Source organism: Megalobrama amblycephala, linkage group LG13 (assembly GCF_018812025.1).
Source record: "Megalobrama amblycephala isolate DHTTF-2021 linkage group LG13, ASM1881202v1, whole genome shotgun sequence".
Taxonomy (NCBI): Eukaryota; Metazoa; Chordata; class Actinopteri; order Cypriniformes; family Xenocyprididae; genus Megalobrama; species Megalobrama amblycephala.
The window spans coordinates 39,901,376-39,921,653 of NC_063056.1; the positions used below are offsets into that span (position 1 = coordinate 39,901,376).

General features: G+C 42.7%; 1 protein-coding gene across 1 annotated transcript; it reads right to left on the minus strand.

The window, feature by feature from the left end:
- Positions 1-256: 256 nt before the first annotated feature.
- On the minus strand, positions 257-19,757 carry LOC125243325 (potassium/sodium hyperpolarization-activated cyclic nucleotide-gated channel 3). Its single transcript, XM_048152868.1, is given in 11 exon segments — positions 257-4,517; positions 4,955-5,119; positions 5,469-5,565; positions 5,567-5,641; positions 5,643-5,711; positions 6,334-6,480; positions 6,704-6,922; positions 11,620-11,781; positions 13,215-13,325; positions 14,681-14,999; positions 18,084-19,757. Coding segments are annotated over 11 exon segments (4,089 nt in total). The 5' UTR covers positions 18,707-19,757; the 3' UTR covers positions 257-2,415.
- Positions 19,758-20,278: the final 521 nt, after the last annotated feature.

Genomic DNA, 20,278 nt, shown 5'->3' on the forward strand with positions numbered 1-20,278 from the left:
GTTTCAGCTCCACACAGTCATACTATGAATAAAACTGTCCTGTTCCTCTCTAATCACTAGTCACACATCAACACTGCATGAGGGAGCAGATGATCATTACACTGTCAGGAGGAAACACTGAGACGCAGCTGTGCAGCACAACACACACACACACACACACACACACACCAGCAAATAGACCTGTATGTTATAAATGGCACATTCAGAATTATGTATCATTAGTGTGTGTGTGATAACAAACTGTGACACAGAAAACTGATCCTAAATTCACTTTATTCTGATTTGGCAAAAATCTTTTTCACATGTTCGTCATTATTTCTCTTACATCTCATTGTATGTCTCATTATAGACTATTATTTCCTTTTTCTCAAAAGCTAAAGCTGTGAGAACAAATAAAAATAAACATTTGGTCCTTAAATGTGCAATCTAGGCAACATGGTATTGGAGGGGAAAGTAGACATAATCTCACTATCGGCACAAAACACTAAGGAACAGCACTGGGCACAACATGAGAGATTCATACGGGGAAAAGTGTGTGTGTGTGTTACTGAATGGAAGCGGCTACAGTACAAGAGCGAAAGAAAGATGAAAGCTGCTCTGGTCCAGATGAAAGACCGTAAAGCATCAGATGCGTGTGACACTAACGGACAGAGAGAGGCAGAGACGCTCACAGGGAATCAGGCTACAGCGGCTGAGAACTAAAGCGCTGCTGTGCGCTCGCTGTTTAGTGCAACACACAATCAAAACAAAACACTAGTTCAGTTACAGTAGAGTGAGAATATGAACATTATAGTCATATTGTTCAAAACTAACGTCAAACACCTGAGACGACAAACTACTAATGGATTGCTTCTATTTTTATCAAAAGAAATATATTGATATACAGTGTATGTATGTATATATATATATTCTTTACAGTTATTTAAATAACTATTGTCACATCTGTGATGCTAATTATTAGTTATATAATGGGCAAATATTACACTTTGGTGATTAAAAAAGAGACGAGAGGGGAGAAGCTGGAAACAAATTTTCAGATATTAAACGTCAGTCAGTTTATGCAGACTCAGGTCACGAGGTTTCTGAGCATGCTGACACTGGCTATCAATAAAATAATATTTAACACAACTCAAACTGCGATGCTCCCGCCCACGTAAAGTTTTGTGAGAGCATGCAAAAGCATTGAAACATAATCTTATTTTATTTCCATCACCGTGACCCTTCAGGGGCTCCGTATGTTCGGGCACCAATGAAAGCACCAAATGGAAACTTGCTATAGCAACAAAAGTCCTCCTTTCCTAAGAGAATATAAAGCAAAAATCAATTTATACATTTGGTAGGAAGCTTATTTCCTAAATATGTACTTTGGTAATTCTTCACTCAGGTCTCAAGGATTTAATTTTGCATTGATTGATTCTTTTGACTTGCATACTGATCAGGTAATCACTGGCTAATGGTTTAACAGACGGCGCTAGACAAACACAAGTACGCAAAATTGTTAAGAACGATAAAATCGTAGTTCTGTTTTTCATGTAGAAATTAATTTTCTACTTAAGTCACTATGTACAATGCACCATTTATAGTTTACAGGCAGTGTACACTAAATTAACACAAATCCACTGTGTCTAAATTTTATTTATTTATTTTTTTTTTCAGTCTAAAAATGTATTATTCCAGTATAGTGCCCAAGGACACGCTCCATTTGACTCATAAACGAAAGTGCAAAAAGATTTGCTGTAGTTCTAACCCTGTGACGAACGTTTAATCACTAATATTCATCGGTAATTTGATCATTTCAAACTCAGGTTATGCTTTCATTGTCTGCAGGTTATGATCTGATATGAAAATGCTCCTTGTATCTTTAACATTCTGTGCAAATGCGTCAAAAAGTGGTGGCAGTTCTGCTGTTACATTCCCTTTAAGACATTTTTGGCAAATGACAGAATTTGTGTCTATACTATGAAAGATTAAAAGGGCTTTTCTGTTGAAAAGACCAGCGTTTATTTTCTGCAAATATCAAACATCTTTTTAGGGGCTCTGTAGAAAGATCATGCTGGTTCTATAGCATGTTTTGCTGGTGATCAACATGACTATGTTAGTTCACCAGTCAGACCATTGAAATTTCTCAGCAGGGATACAAAAATATTCTACTTGACATTCCCACACTGGTTCTACTTTTGAGTCAAACATTTTCTGCTCGTTTTTGTTTTTACTTTAAATAGTTAGAGTAGATGTAAAGTCAGGGGTGTTAAACCTTCCCATGGCCAAGACTGACCAAACCAGGGAGGGTCAAATGCAGACAGCATGCTCATGGAACCTGCAGAGCCTGAACTGATACAGCTGACACGTGACATCTCATCTCCTGAACTCACCGCGGACAAAACATGAGCCTCCGACCAGCGTCCACCTTCCTCCTCACATGTTGGCAGGATATTTTTGTCTCTTTGTCTCTGAATCTCTCTGTGTCTGAGGCAAGTCCTGTTCTTTCTTTGCCTCTTTTGGTGAAGTGGAGATGGTGGAGATGGACTGGAGGACTGTAGATGAGGAGGCAGTGGAAGCAGGAATGGGAGATGGACTTAAGGTAGGAGCAGACAGAACATTTAAGGTCTGAGTCTGGGAGGCAGCTGGCTTCTGTGGCTGTGAAGTGGCAGGAGATGGAGTGGATGCAGGAGAAGGTGATGGGGTGTGTGTCTGTGATTGGGCCAGAACAGGCGTTGAGGGTCTGCTTTGGGCTGGGGTGTTGATGGGAGAGCCTGGGGTCCAAGAAGAGCTCGGAGTTGAGGTTTGAGTGGAGACCGGAGAACGTGCCGGGGGAGGACCAAGGATCTGGACAGCGGCTGGAATCTGAACAGAAGCACTTTGGCTCGGGGTGGAACTCAGATGTTTACTTGGAGTCTGGGTGGGAAGTGGACTCTGAATAGAGGTTGAGGTTGGAGTTTGTGCCGCTGATGGGATCTGGACGGGAGTTGGACACCGACCTTGGGATTGGATGGCCACTGGTGTTCTAGATTGGGTGGGGGTCTGAATGGGGGTTTGAATAGGGGTTGGGGTTCGAGTTGGGGTGGGGGTTTGAGAAGGAGTGATGGTGGGTGTTGAGTTGGTGGTGGAGGATAAAGGTGGTGGAGTGGTCTGAGAGGGTTTGGTACGGGAATTCTGAGCCAAAGAGATGCCGGAAGATGAAGTTGGAGAGGTGGAGGTGGAATGAGAGGGAGAAGGAGGGCGTAGGCAAGGAGGAGGAGAGGTTGAAGGAGGAGTATGTATTGCAGTGCCGGGTTTGGCTCGCTGGGTTTGAGGAACCCCTAGACCACAAGATGTGGCCATGAGAGATAAAGGAGGGTTGCTGGAACAAAGAGGGGTTTGCTTTGGGGAGGACGAGAAGAGGGCAAGGAGTGGCGGAGTAGATCCTGGAGCTGATGTGAGTGGAGGTGTATGCGTCAGCTGAGAGGGCAACAGTAGGGGTGTGTGTAGGGGCATCTGTGCGGTGCCAGGCTGTGGTGCATTTGAGCTCAAAACACCTGCGCTTCCTCCTCTAGCGAGTCCTGAGGATAAAAGGAAGGGTGCCGGCAGCAGGTTTCCTCCAGATGCTTTACGATGGAGAGGTGGGTGAGGCTGCACGCCCACCCAGCTGCGGTGGGGAAGAGTCGGCTGGGAGGCGGAGAGCAGTCTGGCCTCCTGGGTAAGCCGACCGATCATTGGGAGGCCTTGGGTGCTACCTCCTCCAACATGACGTAGTAGAGCCTCTTTCGCCCCCTGTGGCCCGGAGCCGACGTTGCGTCCTTCGACAGACGGCACTGTGACCGTTGAGGAGGGAGGTGGGACTTTATGGACAGGTGATGTTGTGGGCTCTGTGTGGAGGCGGAGACTGTAATGAAGTGTTCTGCTAGCCTGCAAGGGAGCGGGTACTGACGACGCAGGTGTTGGGGGAGTTTTTGCCACTCCGCCTGCTGAAGGAGCCACAGCAGTCGGTCCCATAGTTGAGGGCGAGGGTGAAGGTGTTATAGAGGACGGGACTCCTCGCGGGGGCAGACCGCCCATCACGCCAATGAGGGAACTGAGTGACTGCCGAGGGTGTAGTATGGGTGGACGGGGAGGTGAAAGAGGGCAGGACGAGGGCGATGGTGAGATGGGAAGAAAGATGGCAGCTCCAAGGGCATGTTGTTGTTGTAGCTGTTGTTGCAATTGTTGCTGCTGCTGTTGCTGATGCATCAAGGCTATGGCCACATTGGTGGTGGCAGCGGCCGTCTGGAGGGGAGCGTGGACCAGCGGTGCCCAGATCACCGGATGAGGTCGGGGTGAGACTGTGCCTCCGGTGCTGCCTCGGTTGCTCGCGGCAGTGATGTCCTGCATGGTGGGCATGCTGTCGTGCTTCACAATCTGCTGGACCAGAACACTATCACAAGAACCCAGACCCGCACCTCCTGCTCCTCCGCCGCGGCTCCCTCCACCCCGTCCCAAACTGCTGCCCGCTACAGATCCCCCCTGTGAGGTCTTGCGCAACAAAATTGAGTTCTTCTTACCTGTGAGAAAAATGAATTCAGAATAGGGTTAAAACAATAAGAAAATAATTATTAACACTGTTCCCCTACACTGTTCCCTAAGAATTAAATATTTTTTTAAGCCAATCAAAAATGAAGATTTTCTCTTATTTACTTACTCATGTCCCATATTGACTCATTTTATGGTGCTATTCTGTCATTTTTGTCACTTTCACGGTACAGAAAAGATTTGGGAACTTTAAATTTAGTAAGCCAAAGCCTCAATTCATCAACTACAAAATCAGTTACACATTTAAGGGATTAATTTAAGGGGCAACAACACAAAGTTACACATATTGAACAGTACAGACTAGAACAGGGAGGGATTTAAGAAATAGTGAAAGCAAAGGAGAAGAGATTTAATTGTTTATTTTAGAGTTGAGTTTTCAGCTTTATAAAGGGGACAAAAGCGGTTTTACCGATGCGATCAAGTCTGTCCGCTGCCACCGTCTCGAAGGCTCGTCTCATCATGGGATGCTCTTCCAGAACCTCATTGAAACTGCCCACACTGAGGGAGTAAAGTCGACAGTACGTATCTGCCCGGACACTGGCTGTCCTCCTACCACGAGTCAACAGACAGATCTCTGAGTGATGGAGAAAGACCACGAGAAGGTTAGAAAGGGATCTAGAGGACAATTGATGTCCAATGTACTTAAACCTCTCGAGTGCGTTTCCCAAATATGGTCGCAAGTTCCGTTGTAACCAACACAATTCAACAGAACTTGCGAGAATAGTTAGCTAAACGATGCCTTTGGGAAATGCACCCCAGATCAAGGCAATAAATCCTTAAGACTTGGTACTGCACTTAAAAACTGGACGTTTTGAACCTTCAGAGAACATTTAATGGGAACATTAGTAAAACATAGAATATATTTGTGAGCTGGGAAAGCTCATTACAAACATCTGACATCCACCAATCAGCCGTAAACTCACCTCCAAAGTAAGACCCATCACTAAGCTTGGTCTCCCTGTTTCCACGAGTAAGTACACTGACCCGTCCATGCTGGATGAAATACATTTTACGGCCAACAGGTTCCCTCGCGAATGATGAAGTCATTGGGCTGGAACACCTCAAACTTCAGCTTTGTGAGCACTGCTGTTACGAAAGTTTGGGTCAGCGTTAGCGAAGAGAGGCATGTTAGCCACCAAGCTACGGCAGTTGAAGCTAACAATTTCCTGTGGACAAGTAGACATTATTTAGGTGGTTAAAACTTGTAAAATGCAACAACAAAAAGTCACACTTACATACCACAATAATGCTGGTGTTTTGAATATAACCTAAAATAGTTCTGTGATATCTGCTTGTGTCTGAAAACACATAATATAACGGTGTGGGCAAACTTCAGTTGGGTAGTTGACGACAAATAACAATTTATATTTATTCATCATCAATATTTTAGATGGCACATAATCACATCCAGAGTTTTAGTTGACAAATGCATTTTAACAGTACAAATATTCCATATTCATAAAAAAATTGCATGTACAAAATTACAAAAATTGCTTGTATAATAATGTTTTGTTGTTGTTTAAAATGTTTTTTGATGTTAAAGGTCAAGTCAGCTACCCAACTGCGAATATTTTACATGTGACTCTATACTCAGTGTAGGTGTTTATTACACTTCAAATACTGTTACATATCATCACTTCTTGTTTATTTGCTTCCATTTATTCAACACATTTATACACTGCCTTATATTTATACACTGTGGAATACCATTGCACATGTAAAAAAAAACAAAAAAAGCTGAAACTGAAAAGTAAACTTTGGGAAGCCATGAGTTTAGTGAATACAAACCTCCTTTAAGGGGTCGCTCAGCTCTCCCAGAATGTTGTCCTCATCAAACATCTTGCCCTGGTATCGATGTTCATAATACTCGTGGATTTTCTGCCTGACATCTGCTGGAAGCTTGTGGAACGACATGTACTGCTCCACCTGCTTATACTGAACGACAGACAGGTGAATAATTAGAATATGTATAATAATGTTAAAAAAAAATATTTTCATTATAGCTGCTGATGGTTTAGTATGTCACACCTGACAGAAAAATATATAAAAGTGCTAAAAAACATTTTCATATATCCACTGATGATCAAGCCTGACGAATAAAGAACAGCATGAATGAGGTCACTTAAAAGTCACCATCTGCCATCATTCAGTGCTTTACCTTCTCCTGATACTGTCGGCGGGACGAGTCCAGGGACTGGATGAGGGCAGTGGCGTGGCCGATGAACATGGCGTAACACGTGGCGCCCACGATCATGCTGAGCATGGTGAGCCAGACGTCCGTCATTCCCTCCGGAGCCTGAGCGCCGTAACCGATGCACAGCATGTGACTCATGGCCTTGAAGAGCGCGTATGAGTACTGGATGCCCCACGTGTCGTTCTGAAACACAGAGCAGACCATCAAATCATCGCCTGAGATTCATACTGCCATCAGAGACACGCTGCGGCGGCGCTGGGGTCAGATTAGGGTTAAAGGGTTTATACTGTATAAAGATAAACACTGTCATTTATTGACACTGGCTATATATATATATATATATATATATTAATGTGCCCTTTGAGTATCTTTTCAGTCAGTTACCACATACGGTGTAAAGTACGCAGTGTTCATGTGGGCTGTTTCTCCCTTTGGTTTCTCCCAAGGAATCTTCTACACTGTCAAGGAGATTTTCCCTGCCGTTGTGTCGAGTCACATGGGGATTCGCCCTCGTTTCTAAAAGTGCTGCTCAAATACAGCAGGAATGAAACGCTTCACAGGCAGAAATGCAGACAAACCAGCCTCTTGTCCAGTGCTGTGATCCGTTACATAATCATCTTTGACCTTCAGTGCATCAACAGGACGCTTTGAGAAGGAGCACAACTGACTGCAAATTGTTAAAATCAAACTAGTTTTAAAACACAATGACTACAGACAACATGCACTGATCCAGTACTGAGGTGAAGCAGACAAAATGCTCAAACGCAGCCCAGAGATCATGTGTGTCATGAGCGCGAGTGTGTGTTTTGTGAATGAGATGACTGTGCTATGTTTATCTCTCCTGTGCTCAAGACTGACATGATGGAGGAGACAAATATAGCACAGATCTGCTGCTATCTGGGGAACACTGAGCATCAGCTGCCTAGCAACCGTCACCACGACAACAATGGTGGAAACCCTACTGCGGGTGAGTCAGCGATTCAATCACACAATGTGTGTGTGTGTGTGTGTGTCCTGTTTTTAATTAGATATTTTGTAATGTTGCCTCAATATTCCGACAAGACAAGCAGGTGCATGAAGCAGTGAACAGTCAAACACACACACACAAAAGTATATCACAAAAGAAAGTGTATTGTAACAGTAAATTGTTTTTGCAACTACATAAAAAGTATAGTAAACGCAACTTACAGTAGAAGGTGAATAAACTGTACACTGTATTGTAGTGAATATTGTGTAGTATTGAATGTCTGTATATTCAGCACTTGAATACTGTAAAAATACAGTCCAACTGAAATAGCCAAAACACTCTAAATGAAAAGCATGAAACACTCAAGAGTCGAACAGCTGCAAAATCAAAGCCAGTGATTCATTCTGCCTCAGCATCACGTCTTCATGTTGGTCCGGCTTGATCCACATCACAGGGAATGATGGGAAAAACCCTCTAGTGTGCCGATCCAGCCTTGACAACACTGTCCACATCTTACTCTTCCTCTTCCTCCTCTTACACACACTCTTCCTCCTCTTACTCATACTCTTCTTCCTCTTACTCATACTCTTCCTCCTCTTACTCATACTCTTCCTCCTCTTACACACACTCTTCCTCCTCTTACTCATACTCTTCCTCCTCTTACACACACTCTTCCTCCTCTTACACACACTCTTCCTCCTCTTACTCATACTCTTCCTCCTCTTACACACACTCTTCCTCCTCTTACTCATACTCTTCTTCCTCTTACTCATACTCTTCCTCCTCTTACTCATACTCTTCCTCCTCTTACACACACTCTTCCTCCTCTTACTCATACTCTTCCTCCTCTTACTCATACTCTTCCTCCTCTTACACACACTCTTCCTCCTCTTACTCACACTCTTCCTCCTCTTACTCATCTTCTTCCTCCTCTTACACACACTCTTCCTCCTCTTACACACACTCTTCCTCCTCTTACTCATACTCTTCCTCCTCTTACACACACTCTTCCTCCTCTTACTCATACTCTTCCTCCTCTTACTCATCTTCTTCCTCCTCTTACACACACTCTTCCTCCTCTTACTCATACTCTTCCTCCTCTTACACACACTCTTCCTCCTCTTACACACACTCTTCCTCCTCTTACTCATACTCTTCCTCCTCTTACTCATACTCTTCCTCCTCTTACACATACTCTTCCTCCTCTTACACATACTCTTCCTCCTCTTACTCATCTTCTTCCTCCTCTTACACACACTCTTCCTCCTCTTACACACACTCTTCCTCCTCTTACTCATACTCTTCCTCCTCTTACTCATACTCTTCCTCCTCTTACACATACTCTTCCTCCTCTTACACATACTCTTCCTCCTCTTACTCATCTTCTTCCTCCTCTTACACACACTCTTCCTCCTCTTACACATACTCTTCCTCCTCTTACACATACTCTTCCTCCTCTTACTCATACTCTTCCTCCTCTTACACACACTCTTCCTCCTCTTACACACACTCTTCCTCCTCTTACTCATACTCTTCCTCCTCTTACACACACTCTTCCTCCTCTTACTCATACTCTTCCTCCTCTCACACACTCTTCCTCCTCTTACACACACTCTTCCTCCTCTTACTCATACTCTTCCTCCTCTTACACATACTCTTCCTCCTCTTACACACACACTCTTCCTCCTCTTACTCATACTCTTCCTCCTCTTACACACACTCTTCCTCCTCTTACACACACTCTTCCTCCTCTTACTCATACTCTTCCTTCTCTTACACACACTCTTCCTCCTCTTACACACACTCTTCCTCCTCTTACTCATACTCTTCCTCCTCTTACACACACTCTTCCTCCTCTTACACACACTCTTCCTCCTCTTACTCATACTCTTCCTCCTCTTACACACACTCTTCCTCCTCTTACTCATACTCTTCCTCCTCTTACACACACTCTTCCTCCTCTTACTCATACTCTTCCTCCTCTTACACACACTCTTCCTCCTCTTACTCATACTCTTCCTCCTCTCACACACTCTTCCTCCTCTTACTCATACTCTTCCTCCTCTTACACACTCTTCCTCCTCTTACACACACTCTTCCTCCTCTTACTCATACTCTTCCTCCTCTTACACACACTCTTCCTCCTCTTACACACACTCTTCCTCCTCTTCCTCATACTCTTCCTCCTCTTACACACACTCTTCCTCCTCTTACTCATACTCTTCCTCCTCTTACACACACCCTTCCTCCTCTTACTCATACTCTTCCTCCTCTCACACACTCTTCCTCCTCTTACACACACTCTTCTTCCTCTTACTCATACTCTTCCTCCTCTTACACATACTCTTCCTCCTCTTACACACACTCTTCCTCCTCTTACACACACTCTTCCTCCTCTTACTCATACTCTTCCTCCTCTTACACATACTCTTCCTCCTCTTACTCATACTCTTTAGTGTTTAAGTAATTTAGTAAAACTGTAATATACATTCATGGTGCAAAATGCCAAAATAAAGGTTTTGACAAAATGACAAAATGATGACAAAATATCTTACTATATATATATATAAAACTCTGTTGTCAAACACAAAATGCAATGTTTATATTTCAAAAGATGGATTAAATTGGTAAAGTTTTATGAGTTCAATTTATTAGACATGAATTTAGGGGAAGAAAATGGAATTTGTGAAAAAATAAAACATATTTCATAGAGCCCTACAACATCTATAGTACACAACGACAAGTCTAAAGTATGAATTTGATTAGTAGAGGAACTAAAGCAGACGTGAATTACTGTACAGATGAAGCTTTTCCTGCCATCAGCATGAATCCATCCTGGCTTTTAGAGTGAGCGTTGCCATAGAAACCAATCACTTCTAAGTCCAAGGACGAGCTCAACAGCTCAGACTTCAGAATTCTGACTAGTCGTCTCATAATTATGGTAATTCTGACATGAGCAGAATAATACAAGCTTCCTCACAGTCTACAGAGACAGCAGCCTTCTGAGGGAACATGATGAGTGAACATTATTGTGATGCTGCATCAGATTTGGGCAGCATCATTGAGCCGCTTGAGTGTTTGACTTTGTCTATGATGCTGTCTATGTAGGCACCTCTGGATTTTCAAATTGAAACAGAACTCAAAACAAAGAAAAGATCATCTTACAAATTCATATTTACATTTCCATGCATTAGGCTGTTGACACTGTTATCCACATGCACACACACACACACACACACACACACTCATCGGCATGAATCTGGCTTAACTTTCAGTTAAACATGCTGACTTCAAATTGCTCTTTGATATGCAAATATCTTAAACACACTGACACCAGACTAATCCACTGTTCATGCTGTGTTGACAGTGTTTCAGCAGCTTGTGAAATGCTGTGACTCTTTCAGAACACTGATCTGTTCGACTGAGTGTCCCGACAATCGCATGTTAAGGGCGGGACTATCCCAGGTCACAAAAACATGTTCTAAGAACGTTTTGCTAACGTTCATATTACACTTTAAAACATTATTCTGAATGTTCAAAATAAAAAGTTTTTAAAATGTTTCAAAAACATTGTTTCTTGGTTATATGAACATTAAGAGAAAATTCCATTTTATCATTCTTGGTAACGTTATTTTGAATGTTCTCTGAACGTTCTGAAACAAGTAGTAACATTTAAAAAACATTAGATGAACTAAAACGTTCCATGAACAATGTATAAATAATGTTTTTGTGTTAATGTTTTGAGAACATTATTAAAGACCAGATTACTTTGAATGAACGTTCCATTAACGTTAGTGGAAGAACATTTGTTCATAACTTTAAAAGAACCTTGCCAGAACGTTTTGTGTTTGTGAAACCTGTGTGAAAACAGTCATTATTTTTCCAGCACTGCAGATCAGAAAGTCTTCCTCACCACCATGTTGTTCTTGGAGACCCAGCAGTCCAGCGGGAAGTCCTGCAGCATCGGCACCAGGAACTGCAGACATCCGTCCCAGTGACACAACAGAAGCATCATGCCGATCAGATTGACGATCCGCACCATCGCGCTGGCCAGGTCATAGGTCATGTGGAAAATCTGTGGGACACACATACTCTTGTAATCACTCTTATTTAAAATGCTTGACTATAGCAAAAGTTATGATTATTTTGGTCGGTATTGAGGAAATTACTCACTGATTTTGGAAACATCATAATAGGGGTGAGAAATATAACCAAATTTAATTTCACAATATTGTTATATTTAATTTTTTTTGCTGGAAATAAGGATGTTTTGTTACCTATAGAAGCTTGTTTCCAGCATTGAAAAAATAAATAAATAAATAAATAAGGAAATTGGTAATTGCGACTTTTTATCTCCAAATTCCAAGAAAAAAAGTCAGAATTGCGATTTATGTGAAATGTGAGATGAAAAGTTGCAATTACTGTACCTTTTTTATTTAATTCCTTGGCAACAAGAAACAAGCTTCCATAATTACCATTGCAAAACTTTAGATGCCAGTACAATTTTACAATATTCTTGATATCGCAGCAAAATCTAATACTAGCCAAACTAATGCAAGTAAAAAGATCTCATGCTTACTTAAAACAAGCAATAAAAAAGAACGAGCAACAGGACAAATATAGTAGTGGGCAAAAGTGATGTCCGGCCGAGGAAAATTGACATCTTCACCCTTTATTCAAATATTATTAGAAATATGTTAAATATGATTTTGGCTGATTGGCTGATTGGCTGATTTGGCTGATTTTGGCTAATTGTGCCGACATCATTTTTGTCCAGAAATTATGAATACATGCAAAACAAGAGAGAACCAACAAAATATTAATAACAATGTTTGTTTTTTCCTGTGAGCTTTTTTATTTTCTATGCATTTTTATTCATAAACCTGTAGCTGTAGTTTGCCATATAATTATGTCAGATAAATACCTTCATCAAGTTTAGTGTTTTGTTCTTCCCTCATATTTAAAATATTTAAAAAATATAAAATATTTTCCTCATATTTTGATGGTTTAATCGAACTTGCAGGGTCATTAAAAACAAACATCCCCTCCAGACGTCACTTTTGGCCACTACTGTAAATACAACAAAACAAAGATACAAATCAAATAAACAGTGCTTTATGTTTTTCAGACATATCTATACTACAGAAACTGAATAAAGTCATTAAATGCAAAAACAAAACATTGCATGGTCTTTACTGTATGAATTACATATAAAATGATTGAGTGGTTTAAAATCACTTAGACATTTAAACTGGTAAAGATTAAAAACTCATGCAAAGTATAAACTTTATAACACTAGACATTATGAGAGCATCACTGTGAAACAGAATGCAGCACAATAACCATTTATCTTGATTATCTTGTTTTCAGAATCGTTGGAAGCCAAAATGGTAATTGAAAATAAACTGGATTAATCACCCAGAGCGACAGGAGAGGCGGCACGGGATCATGAGAGAACCGCGACTCAACATGTCCCGAACCACAACACTAACAATACAGTGATCTCACCTCCTCCCACTGGTGGATGTACCGTATGAGTCGGGACAGACGCAGCAGCCGCAGCAGGCTCAGGATCTTGGTGAACCGAACGATCCGCAACGCTCGAGCTGTCCGGTACACCTGCGGGAAAGAGCCAAACACACACACATTTACACCAGTACACCTGCATTCATTTACTGACTAGTTTAGGTTGGGTAAAGATCAGGTTTGAAATCGATCTGACTGCACTGACACTATCAGATGAGAACAGAACTTCTGAATAATGACTCTCTAATCTTCTGTAGAGCTGCTTTACTCCTGAATCTAAATTTGTCTCGTTTCTGATGAAGTTTGCATCATTGATTCTGTTATTTTTCTGTTTATTATTGTGCTTTGACACAACCAGCTTTGACACAACCTGTACTGTATAAAGCACTGTAAAAATAAAGCTGACTTAACTTGACCATGGGTCACTTCTTTGTTAAAGGGTTCACCCAAAAATGACCATTCTGTCATCATTTACTCACCCTCTTGTCATTCAAACCTGTGTGACTTTCTTATGGAAGCTTGTTTCCACCACAAAATTTAAAACAAAAAAATGGTAATTGTGATGTTTATCTCACAATTCTGACGTTTTTTCTCACAATTCTAAGTTTATATCTTACAATTCTATATCTAAGTTTATATCTAACCCTATTCAAGGACAGGCATTAAGGTGGTTTAGATCGTACCTATCAGACCATTTCCATTTTGTTTATTTAAACAGGGAATTATCCAAATTAACGTCAGTAAATTATGAAGTGCCTCAAGGTTCTGTGTTAGGCCCTCCGCTATTTTCAATATTATTAGAAAACATGGAATTATAGTAGTTTCCACTGTTATGCTAATGATACTTAGATATATATTTTATCATGACCAGATGAAATCTCCAAATTATCCAAGGTGACAGAGTATGTTAGAGATATAAAATATTGGAATGACCAGTAATTTGTATCTAGAAGTATGTACTGTTACTTCATCCTCTACAGTTAAAGACCTGGGTGCTATATTATACAACAAAAATCATATTTCATATGATACAAAAAAGCCGTATTCCACCTCAGAAAAATCGCTAAGCTACGGAACGTTCTGATGCAGAAAAGCTAGTTCATGCTTTCAAGCTTTCTTTCTTTCTTCAGTGGGACATAAAAAGATATTTTGAACAACACTGGGAACCAAACAACATTGGATCCCATTGACTTTCACTGCATGGACAAAAAAAAAAAAAACACCCAGTTTCCCAAAATATCTTCTTTTGTGTTTCATTGAAGAAAGAAAGTCAAACAGGTTTAAACAACATGAGTAAATGATGACAAGAATGATAATTTTAGCTGAACTGCTGCACAGATTTCTGAATGAACATTTCAACTCAAGCTCTTGTTACAGTGAAGAGGAAGCTTTCAGCTCTGATGTTACATGATGTCTCAATGAGAGACAGACAGACTTTATTCCTTTACCTCTGAGTCCAGTCGAGCTTCCAGGTCCACCATCAGGAAGATATAATCCACCGGGATCGAAGACACGAAGTCCACGAGGAACCAGCTCTTCAGGTAGCGTTGGCGGATAGCCTTCGGGTCCAGCAGGATCTCCGTACTGTCCTCTTTCACAATCCCGGTACGGAAGTTCAGCACCAGGTCCACCAGGAAGAGCGTGTCCGACACCACATTGAAGATGATCCACGGAGGCGTGTTCTCGTCCTTAAAGAACGTGATTCCCACCGGGAGGATGATGAGATTTCCCACCATCAGCAGCAGCATGAGGAGATCCCAATAAAACCTGCAGACGGACGGTTTGAGCGACTCTGTTAACATGCATCCAAATACATTTCTCTACACTGTCAAAAGTGAAGGCTATACTCTTAATCAATCGATAAGGTTGTATTCGTCTTTTCTTCTCTATTGTGACGTATATCGAGTGAAACACTTCTGGAACAAGAACAAATGTAGGGCAGGGCTTGATTTTGTCTGTGGGGAATTGATTGGATGGTTGTGTTTTCTATTGGTGGATCTCATGTGAGTGACAGGTTGCCCCGCCCTCGTCATCAGAGAAGAGATGCAGCAAAAGGGAGGGGAAGTTATTCTGATTCAAGGTTACGAGGAACATGAATTAAAAAAAATAATGATGTGAACTGATAAAACATTTAGAATAAGTACTATAAAATAAGAATCGCTTTGATTTCATGGTAACTTTAATCAAAAGAAGTACCTACTCAGAAAGTATGTGATTTCGGACGCAGCTGTAGGATCTCTGTAAGTCTGTAAGTGTCTGATTATCTCTGTCTGCAGTTATGAGATCAATATTATTGATCATCTCCCTATGAGAGATGCAGAGCTGCATGGAGAGATAATACCGTAATGCAAGAGTCCAGCTGAGCACGTCAGACATCATCTGTGTCCTGCAATGGCATTCTAGCGTAAATGAGAATATAAAATAACAGAAGCATCCTGATGGAGAAACTGGGACACTAGAGCAGGTCTGAGGCTCGGCGTCACACACACATGCAGGTGTGCGATCAGTAATAATCTGCTCATAATCTGCAGCAGCAGTTTCCCATCAGCCCTGCACCGTCTGACTGACTGACTTTCTCTGCCTCGTTTCTTTATTCATAGTCTCAGTTTAACGTAATTGAAATCGTAGCTGATTGAATTATGCATTATGCATACATTGGATGAATAATGCATCACATTATGAATATTTGATCCATGCTCATTTCTGACAGCAGACAGACTAATTGTGCTCATATGCATATTCAGATGTCGTGTATAGAACAGTCTGAACCTGTGCCTCTTTCTTTTTTGAAAGATGTTATTGATCAATTGAAACCATCCTCCTGTCCCACAGATGTAGTCGGTCTGTGTTTTTACAAGTGAAACTATAGAGCCTATAATCCACAGAACTATTAATAGCAGTTTGACCTCAGGTGGTTCAACCAAAATCTAATTTTGCCACCATGGTTCTCTCCAATTTCTGAACTCCCTTTTTCTTTATAAAATATTGGCGAAAGTTGCATGTATACAACTGCAATCTTTTTCAGATTCACATGGAGTTTTAAAGGTATTTCAGTCTGGTTTTATAGCCCTTTGACGCACTTTTAAAAAATGTTGATCTCTTATTGGTCACAGACTCAGGAGATTCTGCCATTCTTATGCTTTTCGACCTGACATCTGCATTTGACACCACTGATCACAACATATTGATCTCTCGATTGGATCATTCCGTTGATATCAAAGGCATTGTCCTAGAGTGGTTTAGGTCCTATCTATCTGACAGGAAATTTTCTGTCTGCCTTGGTGAATTTGTGTCCCTCTTCCTTGTGGTGTCCCTCAGGGCTCTATTCTGGGCCCAATGCGGTTTTTCTGTACATGCTCCCATTAGGGTCCATTTTTAGGAAGTATGGCATTTCATTTCATTGTTATGCAGATGACACACCCTTTAAAACTATTGTTGGACTGCCTTGAGGATATTAAAGCTTGGAAGGCCCTAAATGTTTCACATTTTAATGAGAGTTAAACTGAAAATATGAAATTTGGCCCAAATAGTGCTCACAAGGCCCCTAACATAGATCTGGGATCTCTGCTTCCTTACGCTAAACCCATTATTAAAAATATGGGTAAAATAATAAACTCTGACATTAAACTTGATGAAAAAGCCTCAGTGTGTGTTTTGGGAATTCTCAAGCGGGAAACTGCAGCTATATTTAGAGTTACAGGTTTCATTGGATTACACTCGGGCCCGGGCAGCGGAGGCGTAACCAATCACCAATCGCTCAACAGTTTGTGTCAAAGCCAGAAAAAACTGAACACACAACATCTACTGCTCATGGAAGTTTGAATACGACTGAATATAATCCTGAAATTCACAAGGAATCATCTCATTGTGTTGATTGTTGTGTGCACACTAAAGCTCCGTTCAGAGTCAGACACAACAAACCATCTTCCTGTCTGTCTGTGTGAGAGTCTGCTGTATCTGTGACTCACTTAGTCTGGTCTCTGTCTGTTTCCAGCTTGTAATAACATCTGTTCAGAGGCAGACAGGTGTGAACAGGGTACAAAACACTGTCATCTGATCACTGAAACCACATTCAGAGTCAGTCAGAAACACACGTGACTGCAGCGTCTGCTCACCTGTCACTCATCCACTGCAGTAAAAGCATTTACATTTTGCTGTTTACATTATAGATCATTAGAATGTCTGACATCAACGACACAGATGCCCTAACTTCACCGAAATAACAATGACTTTTTGCTGACGGTAAGAGATGCTCATGAGTTATGAGTCATTGTGATTTATTTTGATCACTATCATCATTCTGTCATCATTTACTCGCCCTCATATCATTTAAACCTCTATGACTTTCTTTCTGCAGTGGAACAGAAAAGCGCTGGGAACCAAAGAATTGGAGTCATTGTATGGACACTGTGTGAAAAACTAACATTACTCAAAATATATTTTATGTTCCACAGAAGAAGCTTAACGACACGAGGGCGAGTAATTGATAACAAAATATTAATTGCTTGGGTGAACTAACCCTTTATGCAGCACAACTGTTTTCAACATTGATAATAATCATAAATGTTTCTAGAGCAGCAAATCATCATATCAGAATGATTTCTGAAGGATCATGTGACACTGAAGACTGGAGTAATGATGCTGAAAATTCAGCTTTGATCACAGGAATAAATGACACTTTACAATATATTCACATAGAAAACAGCTGATTTACATTGGAATAATATTTCACTGTTTTTACTGTATTTTTGATCCAATAAATGCAGTCTTGGTGAGCAGAAGAGACTTCTTTTAAAAACATTCCTGTTGACATGTGAATCACAGGTGCAAACTGTGTGTGTGTGTGTGTACCTGAAGTCGCTGTAGGGGTGTATGATCCAGACTCCGGCCGATTTGAGCCTCTCCTGCTCCAGCGCCACGGCCTTGTGGCTGCCGAACATGCGGAGCGAGAACTTGTTGACGCCGGGCTGCAGCATGGCTCCGAACTGCCTTTGAATGAAGGTGGACTGGTTCGAGTAGCTGTAGTCCTCACCGTCCAGACCCGGGCCGGCCTCCGGGCTCCCGGCCGCTGTGGTCGTGGTGGTCTCGGGTCCGGTGGCGGCCACCACGACCATCCCGGTGCCGGTGGAGGAGGAGGTGGATGCCAGAGCGGCTCTGGAGGCGGCGAAGCCCACGGAACGCTGCACGGTGGGCGGGGCGGAGCCGGCGTGGGGGAGCGGCAGTGGCAGAGGGGTGGTCGGGGTTCCGGCCGCCGTGCCCGGGCGGAATGGGCCGTTGTCGCGCGTGGAGCTCATGATGGAGAGGCGGCGGCGCCCGGGCAGCGGCTCCCCGCGATCGCCCTCCAGAGACGCCTGGGAGAGGCGGTAACCGGGAGACGGAAGGCTGCTCTTGCTGCGCCGCTTAGAGTCGCCGTTCCGGGCGAGCCGAGGGTCCGTGCCCGCGGAAGCCCCGGTGCCCGCTGTGCCACCATCCATGCCAGTGCCAAAGAGCGGCGAGAGCGCGCACGCACGCACGCGCTCACACACACACACACACACACACACACACACACAGACACACGCACACACACACACACACTGACCTGTTGTTACTCTCCTGTCAGATAAATGCAGGTCTGAATAACGAGCTCACGGTCAGTTTGACCTCAGTGCCGGTAAAACGACGGATTCTCCTTCACGCTTCCTCCGCCCCGCCGCGCTGCCCTCCGACGGCTCCTCATCGTGTTCGAACGCCCTTGAATAAACGCGCGTCAGTGACGCTCCCTTCGCCCTTGACGCGCTCGTCTTCACGCGCCGTCCGTCATTTCTCCTCATTTCTCCTCCCGCGTGTCCTTGAGGCCCAGGCGCTCCGAAGCGCTCCGACACCGGCCAGCATCTCCGAGCGGTCGCGGTGATTCTCTTCTCCGGTTGTCACGGTGATGTCTCGAGCCTTGCGCTCAACAGACGCGCTTATATAAAAACGAATGAGAGGGAGCAGCACAGATCCAAGACATTCATCTGTCAATCACACACACACACACACCGGTCAGTCAGCAGACGCGTGAAGGCGCATCATCATCATCATCATCAGACTGATGCGCAACAGATGAGAAAATAAAGGGAGCTGCTGTCAGACGCGCGTTATTCTCCCGCCTCCTTTAAACGCGCGTTTATCAGGCATTTATCCAGGGCGCGTCGCGGCTCACATTCATCACTTTCACTTGTTGAGCTTCACACGGTCAGATTCCGGATGCCTCGTGAAGGGAAGGACGAACGTGGTGTTAAATAAATATGAAATCAATGTGCGAGCGCATGAAGGTCTGTTGCCATGGCAGCATCAGCATCATCACCATCCCTGTCACCCGCGTGCCCGACCGGCTCACAGTCCACACTCCTGCGGCTCAGGTATGAGCGCGCGTCGCAGGCGTGTCACAGTGACGGCACAGAGATGGGAGGAGAGAGACAGATGACAGTCACTGGTGTCTGTTTCTGAGACACTGAACAGCTAAAGCCAATTAGGAAATTCAAAATCATAATAAGATAACACAACCACAGATCTGTGCTGGCTATCAAAAAATTATTTCAATCTTTGAAAGAGCTTTTAATAAATAATCAAGGATTGAAGGAAATGCAAGTGTCTCCTGCAAACATGAGTTCATCAGAGGAGGGTTTATATACATGCAACCACTCATTAACAATTTATAATGCTTTCACAGTGACATTCTATATACGTCACATATATAAAGTTGTATATATAGCCGATTTCAACTGCTTGATTGTTTGTATTATTATATAACGGATGTAGGCTGGTAAGAGCTGTGCGTGTAAACCTCACTCCTCTGATCTCAAGAGGCTCGTCAGCGACTGTGGTCTTCATCCTCCCTGTTAGAGCGCGCGCCTCCTATACCGGCGACCCGGGTTCGAGTCCCGCTTAGAGCAGGGAACTCAAACAGAGGGCCTTACAACTGCGAAATGTAAATTTTGTTATTGCACAGCTTTACTTTGCTAAATGCAACTAAAAGGCATGAAAATGAATAAAAATTAACAATGATTTTCCATAAACAAGCT